The following is a 25736-nucleotide window of genomic DNA, read 5'->3' as shown; positions in this document are numbered from 1 at the left end:
TTCTTCCTGGAGAGAGACCGGAATTTTGTCTAGTGGAAGTTTTGACTCATCGTAGTGCAGAGGGATACTATGTCTGCTGTAAAGAACATGTACCATGCAGATCACAAAGTGTATTTTATGTAAATGGATCAGTGAGTTACTGCTTTTGTTGTAGATATCCTTTTGTTTCTTGAAGTTTCAGAAGTTAAAATCCTAATATAGAATAGTGAGCTATTAACTGTCATCAAAGAGCTGCATACAAAAGTCAAAGTATATATTAGAGCTATATGTTTTTTTGCTCAGTCTTTAATTATCCCAATCTTGCAAAAAGGGTTCATTTGGGTTGCAATCAATTTGTATTATTAAAGAGAACCTCTAACAATGTTGTTACATTTTAAACTCTGAATTTTTCCAGACTGAGGACTCTTAAACAATACTGCCTACCAGTGTGGATGACATGTGACTCCTACGTCTTGTAGTCCTCTGTCTTATGTAACATTTTCTATACACTGATTTACACATGTATGGTTGTCTCTGGGCAATATGTGTGTGATGTAATGTGATTTGATTTGTGATTTATAAAGTGCCTGAATCACCCCCAAAGGGGTACCTTCGCTCTAACGAACTGCTTTAGCCGGCCAGAGAAAAGGAACAGATTTGAGTAAAGTAGTCTTCAGAAGCCTACGGAACTGCAGGTGATCGGAGCACTCCCGCAACTGGATAGGTAGTTGGTTCCAGTAGGTAGGGGCTAAGTGGAAGAATGCTTTACCACCTAGCTTACTAGCTTACAGCGTGGAACCACAAGTAGAGATTTGGTCCCTGAGCGTAACACCCTAGATTGCTGGTATTTCATAAGTTTCTCTGCCAAATAACTGGGGCCTTTGCCTTTTAGAGATTCATGCACAATGCAACAGATCTTGAAACAGATCCGCTTCCGCACTGGGAGTCAGTGCAATCTCTGTAAGAGGGGGAGGGAGGGGGCTATGGAGTGAGCATTGGAGACCAGTTGGGCTGCAGTGGTTTGGACCACTTGCAATCTGCTCAATGATGCTTCATGAGCTGAGCTCAGCAGCGCATTGCAATAATCTAGGCGACTTAATACTAGTGTCTGGATAAGGGTTTTCAAAATGGACAGGTGCAGAAAGGGAAATTCCCTTCGCAGGAGGCCAAGAGCATGGAAACAGGCGGCGATGGTGGTTGAAGCCTGTTCCTTCAGAATTAAATTCTGGTCCAGGCGGACGCCTAGATTTTTTACCACAGTCTTTGGGGCCGGTGCGGATCCCAGTTCCGCTGGCCACCAGTTCGGAGACCATCTCGAAGGAGTATCTCCGAACAGCATAAATGTGCTCTGACACCTTACACTGGTACGAGTGGCGCTGTAAAACGAACTGAATCTGAGAGAGAGTGGTTATGTGGACTTCTGGGGCACTGTTAAATGGTGGTAGTGAGGGAATCCGTGGCAGAGGTGGTCATGGGGGGGCCCCAACAATACTGTTGCACAGGGCACTACCAGTGCTAAAGCCTGCCCTGCGTCACTTCATATGGCTTCATTTAGCAGCTGTTGCTGCATACATGCATAACAAGAAACATTACTCTGTTTTCCTTACATGTGTAATCAAGGCTTTCATGGAAAGCCTTAAGTCCTTCCTCTCAGGGTTTCATCTGCACCAGCATGGAACCTTAATAGCTCCCTTAGCAGTGTTTTGGGTCCCCACCCCACCCAGTTGAACTCTTTACATTCTTGCTTGCTCTAGTACGTGTCCTGAACGGTAGACCTCCTGGTTGCAATCACTTCTTTACACTACATTATTGAGCTGCAAGCCCTCAAACTGGAAAAACCTTTCATCCAAGTTAATTAAGGAGAGGGTAATGCTCAGGACAAACCCTAATTTCCATCCTAATGTGGTTTCCCCTTTCCACCTGAACCAGACTACAGATCTACCAGTCTTCTTTCCACAACCAGATTCAGTAACAGAGAAAGTGCTTCATACCTTGGACGTAAAGCGCACTCTCGTGTACTACATAGATTGAACTAAACTCTTTCGCAAAGCAGACCTGCTGTTCATGGTCTTTTCAAACATTCGCAAAGGGCAACCTACATCTAAATAAAGCAGTAATTGCTAAGTGGATAGTGAAGCGTATACAGACTTGCTATCAAAAGGCAAAAAGAGCCTCTCCGTTACCCTGAGGACTCACTCTACTCGCAAGAAGGCTGCATCAGTGTCCAACAACTTGCAAGCGTCTAAACCCAACACTAGATGGTTGAAGTATGCAGAACGTGTGAATCGGCCTTCCTCATCACAAAGCTTAGTGCCTGAAATTTTAAATTGTGTTGTATAGCCAGAGGCAGTGGGGCCTTGGAAATAGTAAACAAAGGTGGAAACACGCAACTCTGCAGCGTACCATCTAATCAAGCAACAAACATGCGACTTCAGTCGTTTAACTTCTATTGCAGATCTTGCTTCACCATTCATTACTTCAATGTTTACTTCAAAGTTATCCTGAAGGACGAATTTCACCAGAACCTGCTCCAAATTATAACAAACTAACCAGATCAAATGCCTTTTTCATGTTCCTACTTACTGCTGCCTTGGACTCGATTAAAACCAGACTGTGGCTTCCCTACTATGATGTGTGTGCTTATTTAGTAAGGTGATGACATGTAAATCATTCACTTAACATTATTCCCAGGCATAGGAATCATCATAATCTGGCAATAACACATACTACCCTTAATGTCCCCTCAAAAGAAATAGCCTTCATGTTTTCTCACCAACATGCGTACGTTTTATTTAGAAATTAAATTAAGCCTATCTGTATGTCTGCTTCTTTTGTTAGGATCTTAGTAGATTTTCAAAGCTGCTGACAGACACCGAGGACTGGTTATATGAAGAGGGAGAAGACCAGCCAAAGGAAGTATACTTAAACAAGTTGGAAGAACTGCAGGTAAGTCATATTCTTTATGGCCTGAAACCAACGTGTTATTTTGTATTTTGCATTGTATTTATTGTAGACTCAGTAGGATAAGTGCATAACAGTTAAAGATGTGGGGCCCGATTCACAGAACTAACTTAATACAAAATCCTAAACTTACTACCATTTTCGTATTCACAGAAGGCACTTACTCATTTTGGTATTCACAGAAGACACTTACTCACTTCGGTATTCACAGAAGTTAGGAGTCCTAACTTTAGGACTCCTAAATGCCTTCTGTGAATAACAAAAGTCTTAAAATTAGGATTTTTCTCAGTTTAGGAGTTCTAAAGTTAGGACTCCTAACTTTACTACTAGTAAACTGAGAAAAATCCTAATTTTAAGGCTTTCGGTATTCACAGAAGGCATTTAGGAGTCCTAAAGTTAGGAGTCCTAACTTTACTACTACTAAATTGAGAAAACTCCTAATTTTAAGACTTTCGGTATTTACAGAGGGCATTTAGGAGTCCTAAAGTTAGGAGCCCTAACTATACTACTACTAAACTGAGAAAAATCCTAATTTTAAGGCTTTCGGTATTCACAGAAGGCATTTAGGAGTCCTAAAGTTAGGACTCCTAACTTCTGTGAATACCGAAATGAGTAAGTGCCTTCTGTGAATACCAAAATGAGTAAGTGCCTTCTGTGAATACTAAAATGGTAGTAAGTTTAGGATTTTGTCTTAAGTTAGTTCTGTGAATCGGGCCCGTGGAGTTGTGTCATGCAAGTGAGAAAACATTGGCAGTGGTTGTTACGTTTAATCTCCATTACAGTCTTTGGTTGCCCTTGACAGTTTAAAAGCTGTTTTTGTTATATTTTGTAACTTTTTGACGGAAGGACTGTTACCTAGCTCACCCTTCCAGTGCCAAGATCACCCAGTTCCTTATTTCATTTAATTTCTTTCCTTCATTTTCTGGAGAAATAAGCTCTTCTGTGGGACCGCCTGATGGACTGCGTCTGATCCAGAGAAATGTTGATCTCTGCCCACTGACCAGAAATAAAGAACTACAGCACCAAGTTATTTTAGTCCAGTCGAAGATTATCACCTTTCAGAACTGTAGGAATTTGTGTTCTAGAAACCAAATGTGAGGGCAACCCATCAAAACAAAGAGAACTGGGTTAAAGTAACCAACCAAAATTATTTGTCCCCATGTAATTATTAGTCTATTGCTTAATTTTCTCAACTAATATTTCACACACATTCACATACAATCATCCCAAACTATAAGTCCTGTTTTTTGTAAAAGGTATCTCCTCCTTTATTTAAACAATTTTTCAAATACAACAGTAGAATCTATTTAAACTCAACATTTCATAATCAATTATATAAAAGAGATCACGGAAGGTTAATTTAATATGCTGAGTTAATATTGCATATACATAATAGTCTTTTTCCTTCAATAGATTTTTGATCTGCTGCTACTTAGTTTTGCATTGTAAACAGAGCGCCTTGTATTACTTTGTTCCTAGTGCAAATATTTTCAGACAGCACTATTCCAATAATCACTGTGAATCTCTACAAAACCCATAAAAATCAATACAGATAATAAATAAAACAATACAATAAAAACAAGTTGTCAACGCGGCGTTTCGGTGGACTTGTGTTGATTGACACCACCTTCTTCAGGACAAGCTTATTTTAGAAAATATAATGTTGTTCTCTTTCCAATTTCTTCTATAAACCATATGGGTGTCTCCCCATTATTTGGGTGATGAATCACTTCCAGTGTTTTAAAATCACCAGGAAATTGATTGGCCAGGAATTTCTCTCTTTATTCCTTCAATCCCTTATTTCAATCTTTATATAAATCCACTCATTTCATAAGTCAATGAGTTGTTGTAGTCTTAGTTTCTTTAGACTAAGGTTGTAAGGGTACCAATAGTTGCTCCATCTATGTTTTCTCTTCTTGCGATCAAGCGGGAAGAGAAAACATAGATACGATACTATTGCTGAGGAATACTAATTGGTACCTCAAAAGCCGGTTAATCTCTAAAGGTGGAGCAACTATTGGTGCCCTTACAACCTTAGAAGGTGCACTGCAATTGATGTAATGTATATGTACATATTAATAGTCTCATTACACATACAAATGTTTCTCATATAATCAAACTTCATGCTTATCCTTGGATATCAATATTAAAGTGAGACTTTCATAGTCCCCATTGTTTGGCATGTCTCCTTGGGCATGCACTAGATTAATTGTTTAAAGACTTGATTATCTTGCATCTGTCCATTCCTGGTAATAGTTTCCTTTGCATATAGAAATTCCAGGCTGAACAAAAAGGTTGATGTCTCTTATCAACCTACAGACATTAAAAAGACAAAAAAAAACCACAGTTATGGGGATTAATCCTCCAAAGAAATGAAAAACAAAGGACATCTCCCAAGACATGTGAATAAGGTCTCAATTTTTAACAGAGGCAGCGTTTGTAGGTGAGATGCCACAGCCCATGTTCCACAGCCTTTCCCTGTTACAGGAAAACCACTGTAGGTAGTTAAATCTAAATCCCCTTAGTTTTTCTGAGATAGCTATTTATCTGGGGCCCATCTTTGTATCTTGCCATTCATTTTCACTGAGTTCACCTACATTGATATAGGAAATTGGGTTACTGGTTGGGTTACTTCGGGGGGGTAAAACCTATTCAAGCAGCAACCACAATTCCTGCCAGGGTGAAGTTACAAGCCACCTTAAATTAACCTGTGCCTAGCCCTTTAGTAGTTTGCACAAAAGCAGTTAAGCTTATCTTGGTGGCGATGTGTAAAGTATTAATGCGGCATTTCAAACAGTGGTAAAGTGAAAACACAACACAAGAAAAATCCCACACCATTTTAGAAAAATCGAGTACAGTTTAATAAATTATTTGAGACCAAAACAATAAAAATCCAATAAGTAGAACCCTGGAGATATGCAATTTTAAAGATTTAAGTGAAAGATTTGTTCTGAAAAAGCACAAAGCACCAACCATGGTTCTCAGGTCGCGTCGGACCACGACAAAGTCACAAGTTCAGGCAAATCGCAATGGAGCGCAGGCAGCGTACAGGACCAAGTTTGGCCCCTTGAGGATTGTACCGTATGTCTTTGGTTCCCGGTCTGCACGGCGTTGCTTTGCACTGTCCAGTGTCTGTTTGGCTAAAACTGTGTGGCGACATTTTGCATCTCTCTCTATATAGGTTCCAGTGAACTGCACAGCGGAGTTTGGCAGGGCTGTACCTTACTTCACATCAGTTCCGATGAATTTGGCAGCTGGGCTGCGAGGCTTTGTGGGGCTTTGTGTTGCTTGGCATAAATTTAGACAAGGCTGGTAGCTGCGTGGCGAGGCTTTGCAGGATTTCACGTTGCTTTTGATGAGGACCACAGCTAGGCTGGCAGATCACCTTTAGGCCCACTTTCAAGGATAATGGACTGAGGTGCCACTATTGAGTAGTAGCAGTCCCTCTGAGTCTTTCACATGTCCAAACGTGTACTGAAGAGTTGGGTCTGAGAGTCCAATATGTATACTTGGTGCCAGCTTTGAAGCAACAGAAGGTTCTGGAGGTTTCCACCCCAGAAGTATTTGGAATTTCCTCGCTCCCTGCCCTGGCCCTAACTTGTCTTGGGGCACAAAAGACTAGTGTTAAACTCTTTGTGAGTGTGGTAACACAGTCTTTGTGATGCACAAGTTTGGTAAGGGTCAGCTCCTCTCGTCAAGTCAGATATGGCCAATCCTGCCAACACTAATTCCTTCTTTGTCTCACTGTCTGGGAGCATAACACAAAGACAAACTGCCAGCTAAACCTAGCCTTGTGACTCAAGATAAAGGCTGCAATGGGTTCAGGAAACGAGGGTGAAGGCAAAAAGTTTGGGATTGATCCTGCAGAGAGGGCCAAGTCCATGAATCTGTTTCCTAGGTGCTGCATAACCCCTTAAATGGGTCAAGGATAATAATTACAAGTGATATGCAGATGTGTAAGACTCTTGTAGACAAGCCTTCTGATGGATACATCTGACATTGGATTCCTCACCTTGTGAATATCCCCTGCGCCAGCAACATTCGGAAACTTTTGTAGCACTCCACGCCGATGAGGTCGAAGACGACGTCACAGAGACACGGCTCCGCTCGCGACTCCACTGACGTCACCGGATCCATAAGAAGACCTCGTCGGCGTGATGACGTCAGTTCCCTTTTTTCCGCGCCGTCGATGCTAACGGTATTCGGGGACTCTCTCTGTAGCTTTAGCTGGATACTTTGTTTTCCTGCTGGTATCTCTCTTTCTTCTTGTCTGCAGTTGAAAGATGTCAACTAAGAAGTCTGAATTTAAGCCTTGCAGGGAGTGCGGTAAGCACATGTCGATTACGGATCCGCACGAGAACTGTGTCTGGTGCCTTTCATCGGATCATGATGTCGAAGGATGTTCTTGCTGCCACAAGATGAGCACAAAGGCTCTGAAGGAAAGGGAGGCCAAGTTATTCATTGCCAGGATGAAAAAGGAGAAAATAGGTCGAAGAAGATCAAGGTCGGCGTCGACGTTGGGGCATGCTTCCAAGTCCAAGAAACACAAGAAAAAGAAGAGGCATGGATCTCGACATCCCTCGGACAGGGATGCGGCTCCGAGATCGACCTCACCTTCTCGACGTGTCTCCTTCTCCTGTCTCTGTTTCTTATTCTCCTGTTGGCCTGACATCGCCTGCGGCTTCACCGGAGCATTCTCCGGCTCCATCTCCGGTTCCAGTTGAGGAAGTTCCGGCTCCGGATGAGTCTTCGACTCCGCTGGTTCCACCGTCGGCGCCGATCGGCCCGAGTCCGGTGATGCCTCAGCCTGAGCCATATCCTTCATTTCCAGGCCCGGGTCAAGATCCGACGCATTTTTTAAATGCGATGTATAGGGTCTTTACCAGAGCTTTGAACCCCTCTGGAGTGCCTTCGGGTCCCATGGGTCCAATGGCTTTCAACTTGGGAGTTCCTCAAGCTTACCCTCAAGCTCCCTTTATGCCATTTTTCCCAGCGACGCCGTCTTGGCATTTACCGGCACCGAGGACATGACGCCGCTTCCATCTTCACCGGCGCCGGCTCGACCTCGTTCGACTCCGGCTGCTCCTCTGGATCCGGGTTCGACTCCGGCTCCGTCTGATTCGGTTACGGCGCCGCCGACTCCTGCTGTGAGAATCAGATCCAGAAGGGAAGCTCAAAGTGTACTAGAAGAACAAAGGTACCAGATGGAAAAGGTGGAAGAAGGTGAGCTCATGGAATCTGATGATCTGTTTGAGGAGTTGAAAGAGGCTAGTGGCCTGGACTTGTCAGCTGGGTGGGAGATTACTCCTCTTACTGATGCTCCTTCAAAAGATGTGGCTCCCTACCACTCAGTTATTAAAAAAGCGGCTGAGCTTCTGGATCTGCAGTTACCATCTGCTGAGTTTAAACCGAACATCCTCACAGAGGTTTTACATTCTCCTTCCTCTGTATCGGAGCCCTTGCTTCCATTTAATGACGCCATTATTGAACCGGTCATGGAAGTATGGCGTAAGCCATTCTCTGCTCCTGCGGTCTCTAAGGTTGTTGCAAGGAGATATAGGGCGGCTCCAGGGGGCCCAAACTTTCTGACTTCCCATCCTTCTCCGGAGAGTCTGGTGGTTCTGGCTGCCTGTTCTAAAAGATCTTCAGGTGCCTTTCCCCAAGTCCCTAGTGACAGGGATGCACAGAAATTAGACCAGTCAGCTAAGAAAATCTTCTCTTCTGCCAGTATGGCTTTAAAATCGACAAATGCCACCTGTCTTTTGGGCCGATATATCCATGCTCTAATGGATTCAGCGAAACAACTGGCCCCAAAACTGTTAGAGGAGGATAGACTGAACCTTAACGAGGTGCTATCAGACACTCAGGCGGCTGCACGTCAAGTAATCCAGAGCGGCCTGGATACTGCTGATTCTGTCGCTAGGATTATGGGCTCTTCTGTTGCAACAAGGAGGGGTGCGTGGCACAAGTCATCTGAGTTCTCCCCTGATGTGCAGGCAACGCTCCTGGACTTGCCTTTTGATGGCTCTGGTCTTTTTGGTAAGAAAGCTGATGCTGCACTGGAGAGATTTAAAGAGAGCAAAGCCACGGCCAAATCTCTGGGTCTGCAGACTCAGCCTAGGGGTTCGTTTAGGAGGTATAGGGACTTTGGAAGATCGTCCTTTCCTACTTACAGGCAGCCTCAGCAACAGCAACAGAACACCCTGTATAAGAGCTACAGGGGCAGAATCAGAGGTCGTGCTCGAGGACGGCAGCTCTCCTCCTCCTCTTCCTCTTCCTCCGTCCCTCCCACCACTGCAAAGCAGCCCTAGATCCAACATTCTAGATCATGCTGGTCCTGTGGGGGGGTCGGCTTACCCATTTTCTACAAGATTGGGAATCGGTTACTACAGACCTTTGGGTTCTAGATCTTGTAGAAAATGGGTACGCCCTTCCCTTTCGGGAATTCTCTCCAAATTACCCTCCTTGCCACGGTGCTTGCTCGGAGGACCATCATCTTCTCCTCCAGGAGGAGGTCCTAACGTTGCTAAAGAAAGGTGCAAAAGAGGTGGTCCCGAGCAGGAAAGGGGTCAGGGATGCTACTCCCGGTATTTCCTGATTCTGAAGAAGGATGGCAGGCTACGTCCAATCCTGGACCTCAGGATCTTGAATCTTTTTCAGAAGCAAGAGAGGTTCAAGATGCTCACCCTTGCTCAGGTTCTTCAAGCGCTGCAACAGGAGGACTGAATGGTGTCCATCGACTTGCAGGATTCGTATTTCCACATCCCCATTCTGAAGTCGCACAGGAAGTATCTCCATTTTATGGTGGGGTCGCAACATTATCAGTTTGCGGTTCTTCCATTTGGTCTTACTACTGCACCTCAAGTCTTCACCAAGGTGATGGCAGTGGTGATAGCCCATCTCAGAAGGTCGGGGATTCCAGTTTTCCCCTATCTGGACGACTGGCTGATCAAAGCGGAGTCGCCAGAGAAGGTGCTTAATCATCTGCAGGATACAACCCAGCTGTTGTACAAATTGGGTTTCTCGATAAACGTGCCCAAATCTCACCTGGTGCCCTCTCATAGGGGCAGTACTGTACACTACTGTGTGTCGAGCATTCCCACCTCCACAAAGGATTCTCGACATACAGGAATTGATTCCCTTGTTTTACAATGGAGCGGTTGTCTAGTCCTGAAGGTCCTTCGTCTGCTCGGTCTGTTTGCTTCCTGCATTCTGTTGGTCAACCATGCACGCTGGCACATGAGGGCCCTCCAGTGGTGCCTCTACAGGCAGTGGTATCAGCACAAGGGAGATCTCGGGGAGTCTGTGAGGATCTCCAGAGAAGCTGCAGCAGATCTGTCTTGGTGGTGGGCAATCTATCTCAAGGAAAGCCCTTCCATCTACCTCCATTGGTGGCCACAGTGATAACGGATGTGTCCACTTTAGGGTGGGGTGCGCATCTGGGGGATCTGGAGAACAAGGGTCTTTGGTCTCCAGAGGAAAGGTTGCTTCACATCAACCTTCTGGAATTGCGGGCGATACGTTTGGTGCTCAAGGCCTTCCTCCCTTCCCTTCGCGGTCAGTCGGTTCAGGTCCTGACGGACAACACTACCGTGATTTGGTATGTCAACAAGCAGGGAGGAGTGGGGTCGCATTGTCTCTGCAGAGAGGCTCTGCGTCTCTGGTCCTTGGTTCAGGATTATCGGATTTGTCGGATGGCAAATCATCTGGCCGGGGTTCTGAACGTGCGTGCAGACAGTCTGTCGGCAGTTCTCCGCCGACCACGAGTGGAGGCTCCATCCGGAGGTGGTTTGTCACGTCTTTTGGATGTGGGGAACTCCTCGGGTGGACCTGTTTGCCACTCACGAGAACGCTCACTGCCTGTCATTCTGCAATCTCCAGTATCCGATGCAGGGAGCTTTGGGGGACGTGTTTCCGTTGGATTGGAGCTCACATCTCCTTTACGCGTTTCCTCCCATACCCTTGATTCCTCGGGTTCTGAGGAAGATTCGCCAAGACCGGGCCCAAGTCATATTGATCGCCCCAGATTGGCCAAGAAGGGTGTGGTATACAGATCTTCTCCACCTCTCCTCGTGCCCTCCGCTCCGTCTCCCTCTCAGGGCAGACCTCCTCTCGCAGTCAGAGCTGCAGGTTCTACACCCCCACCTCCAGAGCTTACACCTTCATGCCTGGAAATTGAACGGGGCAACCTGAATTCTTTTTCTCTCCCGCCTGATGTGGTAGATGTTATATTGTCTGCCAGACGTCATTCCACCAAATCTATCTATTCCTATAGGTGGTCTAAATTTGTTCTTAGGTGCGGAGAGATATCTGTTGACCCTTTGAGGGTTCGTTTATCCAACATCCTTCAGTTTGCTCTTTCTCTTGCTCAGCAAGGCTTTGCTGTAGCCACTGTGAAGGGATATATATCGGCTTTGTCGTCTTTCCTTTGCTTGCCGGATCAGCCGTCTTTTTTTAAATCACCTATTGTTTTATGATTTCTTAAGGGCCTTACCAATAAGTTTCCGCCTTCTCCTTTTATTGTGCCTCAATGGGACTTAAATCTTGCCTTAACTTACCTGATGGGTTCTCCTTCCGTGCCCTTGCACAAGTGTCCCTTAAGGCTGTTATCTTTTAAAACGGTCTTTCTCGTTGCCATTACCTCGGCAAGGAGGGTAGGGGAGCTTCAAGCTCTGAGTTCAAAACCCCCGTTTTTGACAATTCATGCTGAAAGAATGGTACTCAGGACCAGGGCTGCTTTTCTGCCTAAGGTGGTAACTCATTTCCATCTGGGGTAATCCATTACCCTTCCTACCTTCTATCCTCCCCCTCACCCTTCCAAGGAGGAGGAGCGGCTTCACCGCTTGGAACCTAAGAGGGTGGTGAGCTTCTACCTCGATAGGACTAAAGACTTTCAAGTGGACGACCAGCTCTTCGTGGGCTGCAGGAAAGGCAGAGCGGTGCACAAGCTCACTCTTTCCAGATGGACTATCTTGTGCATCAAGATATGTTGCTCTTGGCCGGTAAGGAACCTCCAGAGGGTATAAGGGCTCATTCTACTAGGGCTAAGTCTTCTACTTCTGCCTTGTCTAGAGGGGTTCCTGTGGAGGACATTTGTAGGGCGGCAACTTGGGCCTCCCTCCACACTTTCGCGAAGCATTGCTGCTTGGATTCCGAAGTGAGGCGGGACGGACACTTTGCTCGTTCTGTGCTTCAGGATTTTCTGGTATAGAAGGGTGGACACCCTCCTCCGGGAGTGGGACTGCTGTGGGAATCTTTTCACAAGGTGAGGAATCCACTGGCAGATGTATCCATCAGAAGATCAAGTTACTTACCTTCGGTAACGCTTTTTCTGGTGGATACAGTATCTGCGTGTAGATTCCTCACTGACCCACCCGCCTCCCTGTTGTCCACCCTTGTATACCTACAATTCTAATGATGGTGTTTCAAAATTTATTTGTTACTGTCAAAGGCAGTGTGTTATTCTTCCTATGTTATCTCCACACTGTGTGTGTTGCTTTGTATATTATGTACTGTATTTACTGTGTATTTATTGCTGTCAGTCCGTCCGTGTGCCTCGAAGGCACGGAAAAAAGGGCGGAACTGAGGTCATCACGCCGACGAGGTCTTCTTATGGATCCGGTGACGTCGCGAGCGGAGCCGTGTCTCTGTGACGTCGTCTTCGACCTCAACGACGTGGAGTGCTACAAAAGTTTCCGAATGTTGCTGGCGCAGGGGATATTCACAAGGTGAGGAATCCACAGGCAGATACTGTATCCACCAGAAAAAGCGTTACCGAAGGTAAGTAACTTGTTCATTAGGTTGTCTGTTGTGCTTGCAATTCACTGAAGTCAGGTAGTGGATCTGCCCCTTTGAGATAGGGACATGCCGAGCTGCAGAACTGGTTCTTATGCAGAACAAATTCAGTCTGCAGTTCAGTAAATGAAATTAGTTTATGATGTTGCTTGTGTAGACATATGATGGTGGGTGTTCTGGTGTTTGATGTTGGTTGTGGTGCCATATGATGGGTAGTGAATGGTATATGATGTTTTGTGTTTTCTAATGTACATTTGGTTGTCAAGTTGATATACATTAGTGGGTGTATTAGTATATGATAGTGGGTTTCTTGGCATGAGGTTGGTTGTGTAGAGCTGATGATGATTATTTGGCCAGATGATTGTGTGTGTGTGTGTGATGAAGTTTCTGTGGAAGATGGAGAGAAGTTATTTTTTGGATTGGGAGGTAATGATGTTGATAATGGTGGTCATGTTGGTGGTAAAGCTTGCAGTGGTAATGGTGGTGTTGGTAATGGTGATTGTAATGGTAGAGTGGTAATGGTGAAACTAATGGTGGTAAGAAATAGAGGTGATGTTTTCTATGGTGTTGTGTCTGTGGTGATAATGGTGATGGAGTTGATAATGGTCATGGTGGCTATTGTGGAGGTGGCAGTAGTAATGGTCTGTGGTTAGGAGTGATGGTAACGTTTGTTGGTAAGGTGATAATGGTGCTGGTGATAGTAATGATTGTTTGTTGATTATGTGTATGTATGATGGTGGGTGTTTGTTGTTGTGTAGGTGTACAATAGTAAGTGTGTTGGCTTATGATGGAGTATGTTAACTTAGTGTGGGTGAATTTGTGTACTTGGTCAGTTGTAAATATAATAGGAGGTGTGTTGGTTTATGATTGTGCTTATGTAGACCTATGGTGGTGGGTGTGTTGGTGTTTGATTTTTTGGAATCTCTAGTACTTTTTTTGTGATTATCTCTTACATTGACAGCTCACTTGACAATGCAGTAAGCAAGTAATCATCTGTATCATTGTACAACAGTATACATTTCTTATGTGATTTTTGATAAATGACAAATATAGTTTAGAGCCGGGATCACCGAAGGTGTTTTCCCCCATAGTGCCTAAATTACTACTGCATTTTACACTTATGTGGTATAGGCATCAATAACAACAGCTTGGCCCATTGTGAATTTCAAGATTCTTAATTATTTATAAAGGAAAGAAAAATTCAGCGCAAACTAGTGTGCTCAACTTAAGTCTGCAAACGTAATTATTCTCAGCCTTGTCGGTACCTCAACCTACAACCGAGAGTTTCAACGCTTTCTTTTAATCAGAGACGTTCAAGTGGCATCACACAACCATTCACTCCGCATTGTGAGAACGCTAGGTTCCAGCACCTGTGTAATTGTTGAGCAGTGTTTGTGTTCCCTTATCCGCTGCCTTTCCCTCAATCATGCGTGTCCTCCAATAGAGCATGTGTTGAGAGTCGAAAATCTGCAAGGATTGCACCCCAATGTTGTGTCACTGGGTATTTGCGCAGTCCTAGTGTATCTTCCTTGCTTAGTGCTGTGCTTTCCACCTGTGCCCATTCAAATAATGATTGAATCCAGGCCTTAACTGGAGGAGGGTCTGGGCCCTTCCACCTACAAGTGATGAGACGTTTGGCAGTAATAAAACCTAGGTCTTGGAATCAGGAGGTAACCCTGTGTTTCTTGAGCCTGGTGTATAGTCCCAATACACACACATCGCATGTGTGTAACTCTGGGCGTTCCGTGCAGGTGGATAAGTGAGGTGTAATATCCCAGTAGTTGATGTGTAAAGTAGGGCAGTGCCAAAGAATGTGGGACAGATCCGCTCCAGTCTTGGCACATCGGGGGCAGGCTGCATCTGATTTATTTTGGTGTGTGTTAGGTATGCTCTATGCACAATATAAAACTGTATGAGGCAAAATTTTGCGTTTTGTGTGATGTGTGTATGCCCTGCCAAGATTGATGTCCATTCCCTATCTATCCACGGGCGACCGTGGTCTTCCTCCCGTTTGGCTAGTAAGTGTGTGAGTGGGAGTGTTGTGTGCGTCAGTAATGATGCAGTTAACAAGTGTACAATATGCCTACCTGTCCCCTTGACCTGTAAATCTTGTACAACTAAGTGTGATTGTTGTCCAGTTGTTAGTTTTCCCCATGCTCGCGTCAGCTTGGCCAGCAATGAGTTGTGTAGTACAAATTGTCCCTGGGTAAATATGCGCCCTGCCAGTTCCTCATAGGTGAGCAAGATGCCCTCTCCATACAAGTCACCCAGTGTGTGTAGTCCAGTTGCATGCCAGGATGTGAGTTCCGCCCCGGACATGGTAGCACTATGTCTTGGTGTGCCTAGTAGGGGCAGCGCGGGTGCATACGGGATCACTGGCCGGATGAGGTATAGGCTCTGTCGGTAGAAGCGGTGAGCGACAGCTAATAGCATGGGTCCTGGTACACTAGTTTTGGTGACCAGATTGAATAGGTGGTGAATGTGAGGCATTGACCAGGCCGGTAGAGTAGTGGCGGTGTCAGACAACTGTAGGCCTGATAGACATTTACCCACCCATTGCAGTTAGGCCACCAGGTAATATAATTCCATATTTGGTGTTGCCAGCCCTCACTGTTCATAGGTGCATATCATTTTTCAAGACTACCCTGCAACGCCCAGTATTCAAACTAACTCATGCATTTTTTGTTCAAAGTCGCGGAAAGTTTTGGCTGGGGCTTAAGTGGGCAGGTTAGAGAAATAATACAGTAGTTTAGGAAGGGTCACCATTTTTAGTAGGCGATACTGCCTATTGTAGATATTCCCATTTGAGATTGAATGAAGGATAACACCCGCATGAGGTTGCCCTCAAGAATGTTGTTTGAGTGATATATGTGAAAACCCAGGCAGCTGAACGAGGTACCATTACGACATTAAAGACTAGGCCTGGGTCCGGGAGGTCTTGGGTAAAAGGAAGCAGGTAGGACTTCCTCCGATTTACTCAATGTCCCGACAATCTCGCAAATTGCTGCAATATTTCAGCTATAGCGCCCATCACAGTGCAGACATCTCGGAGGTATAACATTAAGTCATCTGCATACAGAGAGATTAAATGCAGGCCATTCAACCAGTCGTATGCCCCAGTCCGTGCCCCTTTTGCGATGCTCCGCAGCTAGTTGTTCAATCGCCAAAGAGAATAGCAGAGGTAAAAGAGGGCATCCCTGCAGGGTGCTGTGGCTAATCAGTATTGATTCGATTATTAGCGGGCTTCTTCATACCCTAGTGAGGGTCTGCGTGTATAGCAGTCCTACCAGTTGTATGAACCGTGCTCCAAGACCACAGTGGTGCAGTGTCATGAATAAGAATGGCCATTCCAGTGAATCGAAAGCCTTCTCAAGATCCAACACTAGCCATCTGGCTCGAGCCCAGGAGTGCGGGGCACATGCCTGAATTTGGAAGAAGCGCCAGATATTTAATGAGGTACTACGTATGGGTACAAATCCATTTTGATCCGGATGCCGCTGGGTCGGAACCACTAGAGCCAGATGGGCCGCAAAAATCCTCACCAGGATTTTGTAATAAGTGTTGAGCAAAGCAAGCGGTCTGTAAGATCCTAGCTCTGTCTGGTCTCTGTCAGGCTTAGGAGGGGAGACAAGTAGGGTCTCGCTTTGGGATCCCGAAAGGGTAGCATTCAATGCTTCTTCATACATACATTTTAACTGTGGTACGAGCAGTGTCGCCTAAGATTTATAGAATTCGGTTGGCAGCCCATTAGGACCCATAGTCTTACCAATAGCCAGCGCCCGCATACTGGCCAGGATTTCTTCTTGAGTGATCGGCTCATTGAGTGCCAGCCTTTGCTCAGAGGTGAGGCGTGGTAGTTCTAGTGCTGATAGGAACAAATGAATCTCGTCTGGGCGGCATAAGTTGACAACTGGTATAGCTTTTAATAGTGTTGCATTAGTTCTGCATGTATCTCCTTTTGCATGTAGAGCACAACAAGCCATTGGAGGAGCGGAGTGTCGCAATGGGTGTCTGGGATTCTTCCCGACGTATGGTCCAGGCCATTAGTCTCCCGGCACAATCAGCTGCAGCGTGTTTAGGGCAGGATGTGCCATGCAATTTAAGCATTGTAATCTCTCTAATAAGAGTTTTAAATTCTGCCCGTTGTTTCATCAGCTGGCATATTGCTGATGGAGTATCTACAGCTCGGGTTTCTTCACGGAGAAGCCCATGTTCTAGGTATGTGTGCTGTAGATACACATTCTTTGCATGCTCCTGCCATCTAGTGTTGGATCCGGATGTTTGCAAGTTGTTTTTCTTCGAAGAAGTCTTTTCCAGTCACGAGGTTTCGTGACTCCTCCTTTCAGTGATAGTGAACATTGGCATCTACTCCATTGTTAGATTGTTTTCTTTCCACCATCGAGTTCGGACATGTATTGCTGCGCTCCGGCTCAAAAGCATTCTTCGGGTTTCCCTCGGTGTTTAATCCACTGTCCCCTCGACTGTATTGTTATACACGTTTCCATATTCTCCATGTATCGAATCGATTGGGAAACTTTCCATCTTCGGTCGAAAACATCATCTGCAGCCTTCGGGCCTAGCCGTGTCGGTCCAGGCTTCTGCCGATGGAACTGACTCCATTTCAGTGTTGTCCTCTGTGCCACTCCAAGTACCCTCACACCGACCTATATAAAGTCTGCAACTTGTGCCTCTCACCACAAGGAAGAAGATTGTGAGGCTTGTCGGTCGTTCCGATCGAAAAAGACTCTATGGGATCGTCAGGCTTGACGACAAGAAATGCAACGAAAAAGAATTCAACATATGCCGGATATCTTCAGGGAAGAATCCGAACATGAAGAAGTCGCAGCGTTCTCAGCGGAAGAGGAAGAAGCCTTCTTTATCCCAGAATCGGATTCCGAACTAGGAATCGAGTTGGGGTCCGAAGACATGCCATCAGGACAGGGTGGCGTGAGTACTAAAGCCCCTTTACCCCACTAACTGTCTTCGAACAAAGATAAGGTTTCAACATGACTTCTACCTTCAGGCCATGGTCGACACCGAGATGATGTTTGCGACGCCCCGCCTTTGGGCCCGGCACTGAAACAAACAGTCAAGCCTTCCGGCTTGGGATCGAGTCGTCTTCGGAACTGAAATCTTCCGCTCCGAAAGACAAAAAAGACCAACAGTGTTCGGCATCGAAACCTTCTGCACCAAAATAGAAAGAGAGCCTTCCGAAGCCTTTGGAACCCATCCTGGACCTTATGAAAGAGAAGTTAGACCCTAAGCAGAAACAAATCTGCATCAATCCAGATACTGGACATATTTCGGCAAAAACACCTTCTAAAAGGAAAATAAGTTCAGAGGACACTGGTTATAAGATTCCTCTCAAGAAGAAAAAGGACATGGCTACAAGTCCCTATGCACCCTAATCCACAATCCCTTCCACCATCTTCACCACTTCCACAAATGCCAGGCTCAGATCCTCTACGATTAACACCACACGGGTCTCTTCATACACAGCTTGATCTAGGGGATGATGATGACGATGACAATAGTCATTTACCAGTAGATCCATAGGATAACTATAATATTGATCCACTCATGGATAATGATCCAGATTTGTACCCTGCTAGGCCATCACCTCCAGATGATAATGTAGCTTATCAAGAGCTGAGTTCAAGAGCAGCAACATGTTAAAGGGCATAATGAAACATGCGATGAAATATTTAAGGACCCTGTTAGTGTCTGCATTCTAACACCTATGGTTGACAAAAAGTATAAACCCTCACCATCTGATCCTATTTTTATTAAGGTACAGTTGCCTTTAGACTCACTAGTAGTCTCTAATGCTTGAGCGAAAGCAAACTCTGACCTCTGCAGATGCAGCTCCCCAGACAAAGAGTCTAAATTGATCAAATCCATCAGGTAAAAGGGTGGCTGCTCAAGCTAACTAACCACTGGCTTATTGCCAACACGCATGGCTTGCTAGCTAGGTATGACAGAGCACACTGGGACGAGAAGGAAGATCTACTTCAATTCCTCATAGAAGAACACAAAAAGAAAGCACAATAGTTAGCACAAGAAGGCAAACTCATATCTAATTCTTCTATTAGATGTGCTTTTGGATGCTGCAGACATTGCAGCAAGGGGAATTAACACCAGCATTCTTCTACGACGACATGCTTGGCTTAGAATCTCAGGATTGAAGCCTGAGGTTCAGCAGTCTATTTTAAATACCCCTTTTAATAAACAACATCTCTTTGGACCTCAAGTAGATGAGGCCCTAAAAAATGAAAAAGGACACAGACATGGCGAAGTCCATGAGAGCTCTTCAGTCCCCATCAAACAGAAGACTCCCTTTGCCGCTCTTTTTATAGAGTGTCCAAAGGTACATCCTCAGACCCTAATGCTTCCTCCTATAAGTCAAACACTCAACCCTCTCCCTCTAGAGGTTTCTATAGAGGAGAATACAGAGGAAACAATTTCAAGGTTAGGAGTAAGAGCATTTCAACGGGTATCTCCCCTTATCCCCATAAGCAGTGACTTGCCAACAATTCTATCATTTGACACCTGTTGGGGGAAGACTTCAACATTTTCTCCCCAGTTGGCAATCCATAACTTCAGACAAATGGGTACTAGACATTATCCAACATGGTTATTGCCTGTAGCTCACCAGAAATCCTCCCAATACTTCACCTCGCACTCACAAACTCTCGTCGGAGCACCTACAGCTCCTCAAACAAGAGGTACAAGCTCTTTTAATAAAAAGAGCCTTAGAACCAGTTCCATTACAGTACCAAGGTTCAGGGTTTTACTCTCTGTACTTTCTGATCCCCAAAAAGGACAGCTCCTTCTAGACCAATTTTAGACCTAAGGATGTTAAACCTGTACATACTGTCAGAACATTTCCATATAGTTACGCTTCAACAAGTGCTTTTACTTCTACAGAAAGGCGATTTTATGTCCACACTGGACTTAAAAACCCAGACTTTCACATTCCGGTTCACCCAGCACATCGCAAATATCTCAAATTTGTGATAGCAGGAAAACCCGATCAGTTCAAGGTACTCCCATTCGGACTAACTACTGCTCCCAGAGTGTTCATAAAATGTCTAGCAGTAGTGGTAGCTCATCTCAGAAGACAAAAGATTAATTTCTTCCCATATCTAGACGATTCGCTCGTCAAAGCGAGCACACACCAAAAGTGTTTACAACACACTCAGACTATATTGCACCTACTCCACCAATTGGGTTTTACGGTCAATATGCAAAAGTCTCATCTTCAGCCTTTTCAGATGCAGTCCTATCTGGGGGAGACTCTAAACACTCACACAGCTCTAGCCTCTACTAATGCAGTCAGAATTCGAAATATTCAAACTCTGTTACTACAGTTTCAGACCAACCAATACTTACCAGTCAGGATTTTCATGCATCTGTTGGGAATGCTGGCATCATGCCTTGCAATAGTACCTCATGCAAGATTACACATGCGTCCCTTACAAGAATGCTTAGCACGTCAGTGGAATCAGTCTCAGGGTCAATTAACAGATCTAGTGTTGGTAGACAGCTGAACCCATCACTCACTGCCGTGGTGGAACACAGACAATTTTTCAAAAGGTCAGCATTTCATTGACCCTTTTCCACAGATAGTGCTAACAGCAGGCACATCTCTCACAGTTTGGGGTGCCCATCTCCACAATTTCTCAAGGTTTATGGGACAACAAGCACAAAAACCTTCACATCATCTATCTAGAGCTTCTAGCTGTGTATCTAGCACCAAAAGCTTTTCAGTCTCACCTCATAGGGAAAGTTCTCATAGTCCGCACGGAAAATATGGCAGCTATGTACTATGTACAAAAACACGGGGGGCACACTCTGCAACTGCCACGCCTTTCTCAGACCATTTGGCGTGGGGCAATACATCACAAAATTAATTTTCTGGCAGAGCACCTCTCCGGAGTGAACAATGAAATTGCCGACCTCCTCAACAGGATGGGCCAACAAATACACAAGTAGGAACTTCATCCCCAAGTTCTCCTTCCATACTTTCAACAATGGGGATTCCCACAAATAGATCTTGGCCTACGCTTTTCCACCTCTCCCTCCATTTCTGGTTCGGAGGCTCAGGGCAAACATCGCTCACACTGATTTTAGTGGCCACCACATGGACCCGTCAACCATGGTTCACCACACTCTTGAAACTTACCAGTGGTTCCACATCAAAAGCTGCAGCACAATTCCAGCCTTCTTGCTCAGAACCAAGGAGACATCAGACACCCAAACCCCAAGGTGTTCAATCTAGCAATTTGGCTCCTGAAGATATAGAATTTGGACACTTAAATTTGTCACCAGACTGTGTGATTAGTCTTAAAGAAACAATAAAGCCTACTACCAGATTATGTTATGCAGCAAAATGGAAAATATTTGTTGTATATTGTAACAACAACAATGTTGATCCGTTAGATGCCTCTATCCAAAATATTATGTGTTACCTGTTGCATCTACAGCGAGCTGGTCTAGCTTTCACATCTATTCGATTGCACCTTGCAGCAGTAACCGCATATTTACAAAACAGACATTTATCTTTGTTCAAGGTTCTAGTAATTAAAGCCTTTATGGAGGGCCTTAAAAGAGTAATACCACCCAGAGTACCTCCTGCAGCAGTTTGGAATCTGAACATTGTGCTTACAAGACTCATGGGTCCACCTTTTGAGCTGACCACCGATGCAATTAACTTGCGAATTATTTCCACAATAAAAGTTAAACCATCTGCTGCCTGTTCCCTAACTCCCCGCCCATCCTTCCTTCCGAGGAAACCAAGGTATGGAGCAGAGAACATTCTCTGGGAGTGTTCATGCCATTGGACACGAAGCTTTTCAAAACATTTTTGCACTGGTCAAGAGTGGATCACCAGAGACCGAGCCCCCTCAATATTTAGAAATCTGTAGCTGCTTCAGTAGACCCCACCATTATGGAAATGATCAACGCTTCGCTTTCCTCTGAGGTGGTCACCCCCTGTGGAAAAAAGCTTTGGTAAAAGCCTTGCTGAAAAACCCCAGCTTAGACCCCGAATGCCTCGGCAACTACCGACCTATCTCGCTCCTACCAGGGGTGAGCAAAATCGTAGAAAAGCATGTCAATTTGGTGCTCTCCAGATACCTTGAAAGGGAGAACCTTCTTCACGCCTCCCAAACCGGGTTTCATCCGGGACATGGGACGGAAACTGCCTTATTAGCAGTTGTCGAGGATTCCAGAAGGATCCTCGATTCAGGAGGTTCTCTGGCCGTGCTACTCGTAGACCTTAGCGCAGCCTTTGATACGGTTAATCACTGCATCCTAGTCCAACGACTTCAGGACTTGGGTATTACTGGAGTTGCCCTTGCCTGGATACGATCCTTCATGGAGGACAGATATTTCCAAGTTGCTGAGGGTGAGGCCATTTCTACTCCACGGCCTCTCCATTGTGGGGTTCCTCAGGGGTCATCCCTGAACCCCACTCTTATTAATATTTACATGGCTCCTCTCCCCGACATTGTTCTCCCTTTTGGGGTGCAAATTGTCACCTATGCCGACGACACTCAATTGGTCGTCGCTTTGAACCATATTAACATGTATCCGCCTTGGACCTTGCCTCGAAGAAGTGATGAGCTGTATGAATCATTCCCATCTTAAACGAAATGGGAACAAGACGGAGCTTATGCTCCTTGGTAATTCGTCTCTCTCTGAAATAGTCTCCACCTGGCCTACAAGTATGGGCGCTATGCCTGCCCCTAAATCAGAAATGAAGAGCCTTGGGGACTGGCTTGACTCCGAGCTCAGTTTTAAAACTCAAGCCAGAAAGGTTGTTGCCTCTTGCTTTGGCATTCTAAGAATGCTGCGCAAAGTCCTTCCCCTGGTACCACCCCAGGTCAGAAAGCTTGTAGTCCAGGCGCTTATTTTATCGCGCTTGGACTACGGAAACGCCTTGTACCCAGTGCCCCTAGCTTGGTGCTGGCCAAACTCCAAATGGTGCAGAATTGTGCTGCTAGGATTCTTATGGGAATTCGTAGCAGACAAACAGCAAGGCCGTCCTTAAAGGCTCTATACTGGCTCCCAGTTTTGGAAAGAGTCCAGTTCAAAGCCCTGTGCATAACTCACAGGCTGATAGGAGGGAAAGGACCTGCGATTATTTCATCCTTGGCCCAGCCCTACCTAGCTAATAGGGCCCTTCGATCTAATGATCTATTTCCGCAGAATTAAGAGGGCTAGAAGCGGCGGCCCCCTTTTTTTTTTACTTACAACGCCGCTAAACCGTGGAACTCACTCCCTCTGCAGCTACGAAAGGAACCCAACCATATGGCCTTCCAAAAGATGCTTAAAACCTGGCTCTTCCCCAAATGATCCCTCCTCAGTCATAAATCGGTTATGCCCACAGCGCTGGGATGCCCTTGGGTAACCACGAGCTTTATAAATATTGTTTTCATTTCATTTAATTTCATATCAGCATCCCATGTTGGTTGCAGAATTTATGGGTTGTGATCTGAATGGTTCCTGCCCGTGTATTCGGCCCAAGTCACCGACAAGGCAATAGGCATTGTGCATACTAATCTGTCAAGCCTAACATGCAGCTGATGCGAACTTGAGAAATAGAACTATTTTCTATCGGTGGGGTGTCTGCTAACTGCCAGCGCTTCAGCCATTCGTGTAGTGCCTTTGCTGCCAGGACTTTGGGTACTCCTGGGAGCGGAGGAAACAAGCGTTCCAGGTCTGGATTAACAACACAGTTAATAACTCTGCCTAACAACTATGGTAACCTGTGCCAGCAGGATAATTTATTAGGTAAGGTATCAAAAATGTGGCTTGGTCAGAATTCGGTGCATATATTGAGCCCAATAGTATATGCCTTCCGTCCAGACCTCCTTTCACTAAGACGAATTGCCCCTCTTTGTCTATGACAGTTTCGTCTGCTGCAAAAGGTGTCCCCGATTTAATCCATATTAGCGCCCCGTGCATATGTAGAATATCCTCTGATGAAAAGCTGCCCTTGCCAACATCTTTGGAGTGTAGCTATTTCAGGGAGTGTCAAATGTGTTTCTTGCAAGAAGGCGATATGGGCAGAATGGCGCTTAAGGTTGGAGTAAATAGAATATTCGCGGGCAGGTGTGTGAACTCCTCGCACATTCCAAGTGTATATATTGGTGGAAATCATTAGTTTATTATGATATGAACTGGAAGCGATCGGTGACTAGCGTTATAGGGATTGTTTGTGTCTGCTTGTGTCTGGTGCAGGTAGGGGAACCTTTTCAATCTCAGACTCTCACACATGACATGACAGAAGAACATAATTTCTCTTCCAGGCCATCCTCATTAATAGCACTGAATATTCCCGCCCATGTGCGGGGACCCCGGAAATAATGAAAAATATGTATGAAAACATATATATATATATTTATGTATATATAGATATATATATATATTACCTACTGGCGGTCGCCAGTAGGTAGTTATAGTTAGGACCTATTTTCCTTAGGAAATCCGCAACATTCTATTTGGAATAACTTTGGCGCCCGTTGACGAATCTTCGCGAAATTTTCAAAAGTTTTGGCCAGCTCCGGTCCGCTCCTATCCTGAAAGTCTCGGGATGATTCGTGTAGCGGGGGCTGAAAAAAAAAGGGGGGTCCCAAAACGTGTTTTCCCCATGCAGTTTCCCATAGGACCTTTAGCCGCAGCTACAGCCCGAACTGCTGAACGGAATTACACCAAATTTGGCAGAAAGGTAGACCTTGGTTCAGAGTCGGGCCTTTTGCTTAAATGGTGTAAACCCGTAAATCAAAAGTAAAATCACATATATATCTGGGCGGAGCCTAACCACACATCTCATCGTGAGATCTGATTGGCTGTCAGTACTTCATCCAAGAAGTGTTGGCAGCCATCTTGGGACCATTATACATGATAGCACCTCATTAAAAAGCATTGCAGTTAATAGAAGGTTTTAAGACTTTAGTTACATTATAAATCATTTGTTGATGGTACCATACTCATTTTAGGAATTGTGGTATGTTCTAAGGTGATTTTACCATATGAAAAGCCTTCTGCTGGGATATCATGACTCATGTTTGAGAGAAAACTATTTTCTCATGCTTTTCCCACAAAAGTTTGGAAGGTGATCTATAAGCTAAACTGAGAGCATATTTTCTGTAAATTCACATTATCTTTCTCAGTCATGTGAGAATGAAGTCTGACATTCTCAGTAAAACATGTCCATCCAACAAGGGCAGAGACTGTCAGTTGATTCCTTTGTGTTCTACTGCAGCTTCCCAGAGTGTTCCAAAGAACAACTAGAGCGCTAACAGTCCTACTTATGATAAATGTATGGCGCCATTCAGAATTTATGGCAAATGTGTGACACATCTGAATGCCTTCTTGATGGAACCAAAGTAGAAAACTGAAAGTATTTCCTACAGAGGAGACTGCAGTAAATGAGGAAATTAGGAAACTTCATAACAAATAAGTCTCACAAGATGGCCACCAGAGACAAAAGAGCCCAAATGTAGCCCAAATATCACCCAGATGTAGCTCAAGTATAGCCCAATGACAGAATGTCCCAGAGTGTTCTCAAGAACAACAAGAGCGATTTCTGTCTTACTTATGACAAAAGTATGGCACACCTGAAGCCATCTTGATTGGAATAAACTGGTAACACTTAAAACATTTAATTAAAAAAGGAACAACCATGAGGGGGTTCATTTTGCCGTAGAAATTATGATTAGTGCTGAAGAAAGAAAAATTAGGGCACATTTTGAGTGACTACTCAAATCCTCTTCTATTTCATTAAAAAATTCTGACATGCAGACTGAAACATGCACATTTAATACCAGCAGCAGACTTCCGTGGTGAGCAGTAGCTTTACTACAGTGATCTAATGAGCAACTAGAGTGACATATCTGAATACCTTCTTGATGGAATCAAGGTAAAAAACTGAAAGCATTTCCTACTGAGGAGACTGCAGTAAATGAGGAAATTAGGAAACTTCATAACTAATA

General features: G+C 44.9%; 1 protein-coding gene across 1 annotated transcript in view; it reads left to right on the top strand.

Moving 5' to 3' along the window:
* HSPH1 (heat shock protein family H (Hsp110) member 1) overlaps nucleotides 1-25736 on the top strand; it is a 702844-nt gene that overhangs the window by 592961 nt on the left and 84147 nt on the right. Inside the window, exon 15 of the mRNA XM_085621665.1 lies at nucleotides 2818-2925. Within this exon, the coding sequence (XP_085477791.1) occupies nucleotides 2818-2925 (108 nt within the window). The remainder of the gene's footprint in view (nucleotides 1-2817; nucleotides 2926-25736) is intronic.

Source organism: Triturus cristatus, chromosome 8, assembly GCF_964204655.1.
Source record: "Triturus cristatus chromosome 8, aTriCri1.1, whole genome shotgun sequence".
NCBI lineage: Eukaryota > Metazoa > Chordata > Amphibia > Caudata > Salamandridae > Triturus > Triturus cristatus.
Note: the sequence above shows the minus strand (reverse complement) of the source record. Positions and strands in the feature narration are given on the sequence as shown.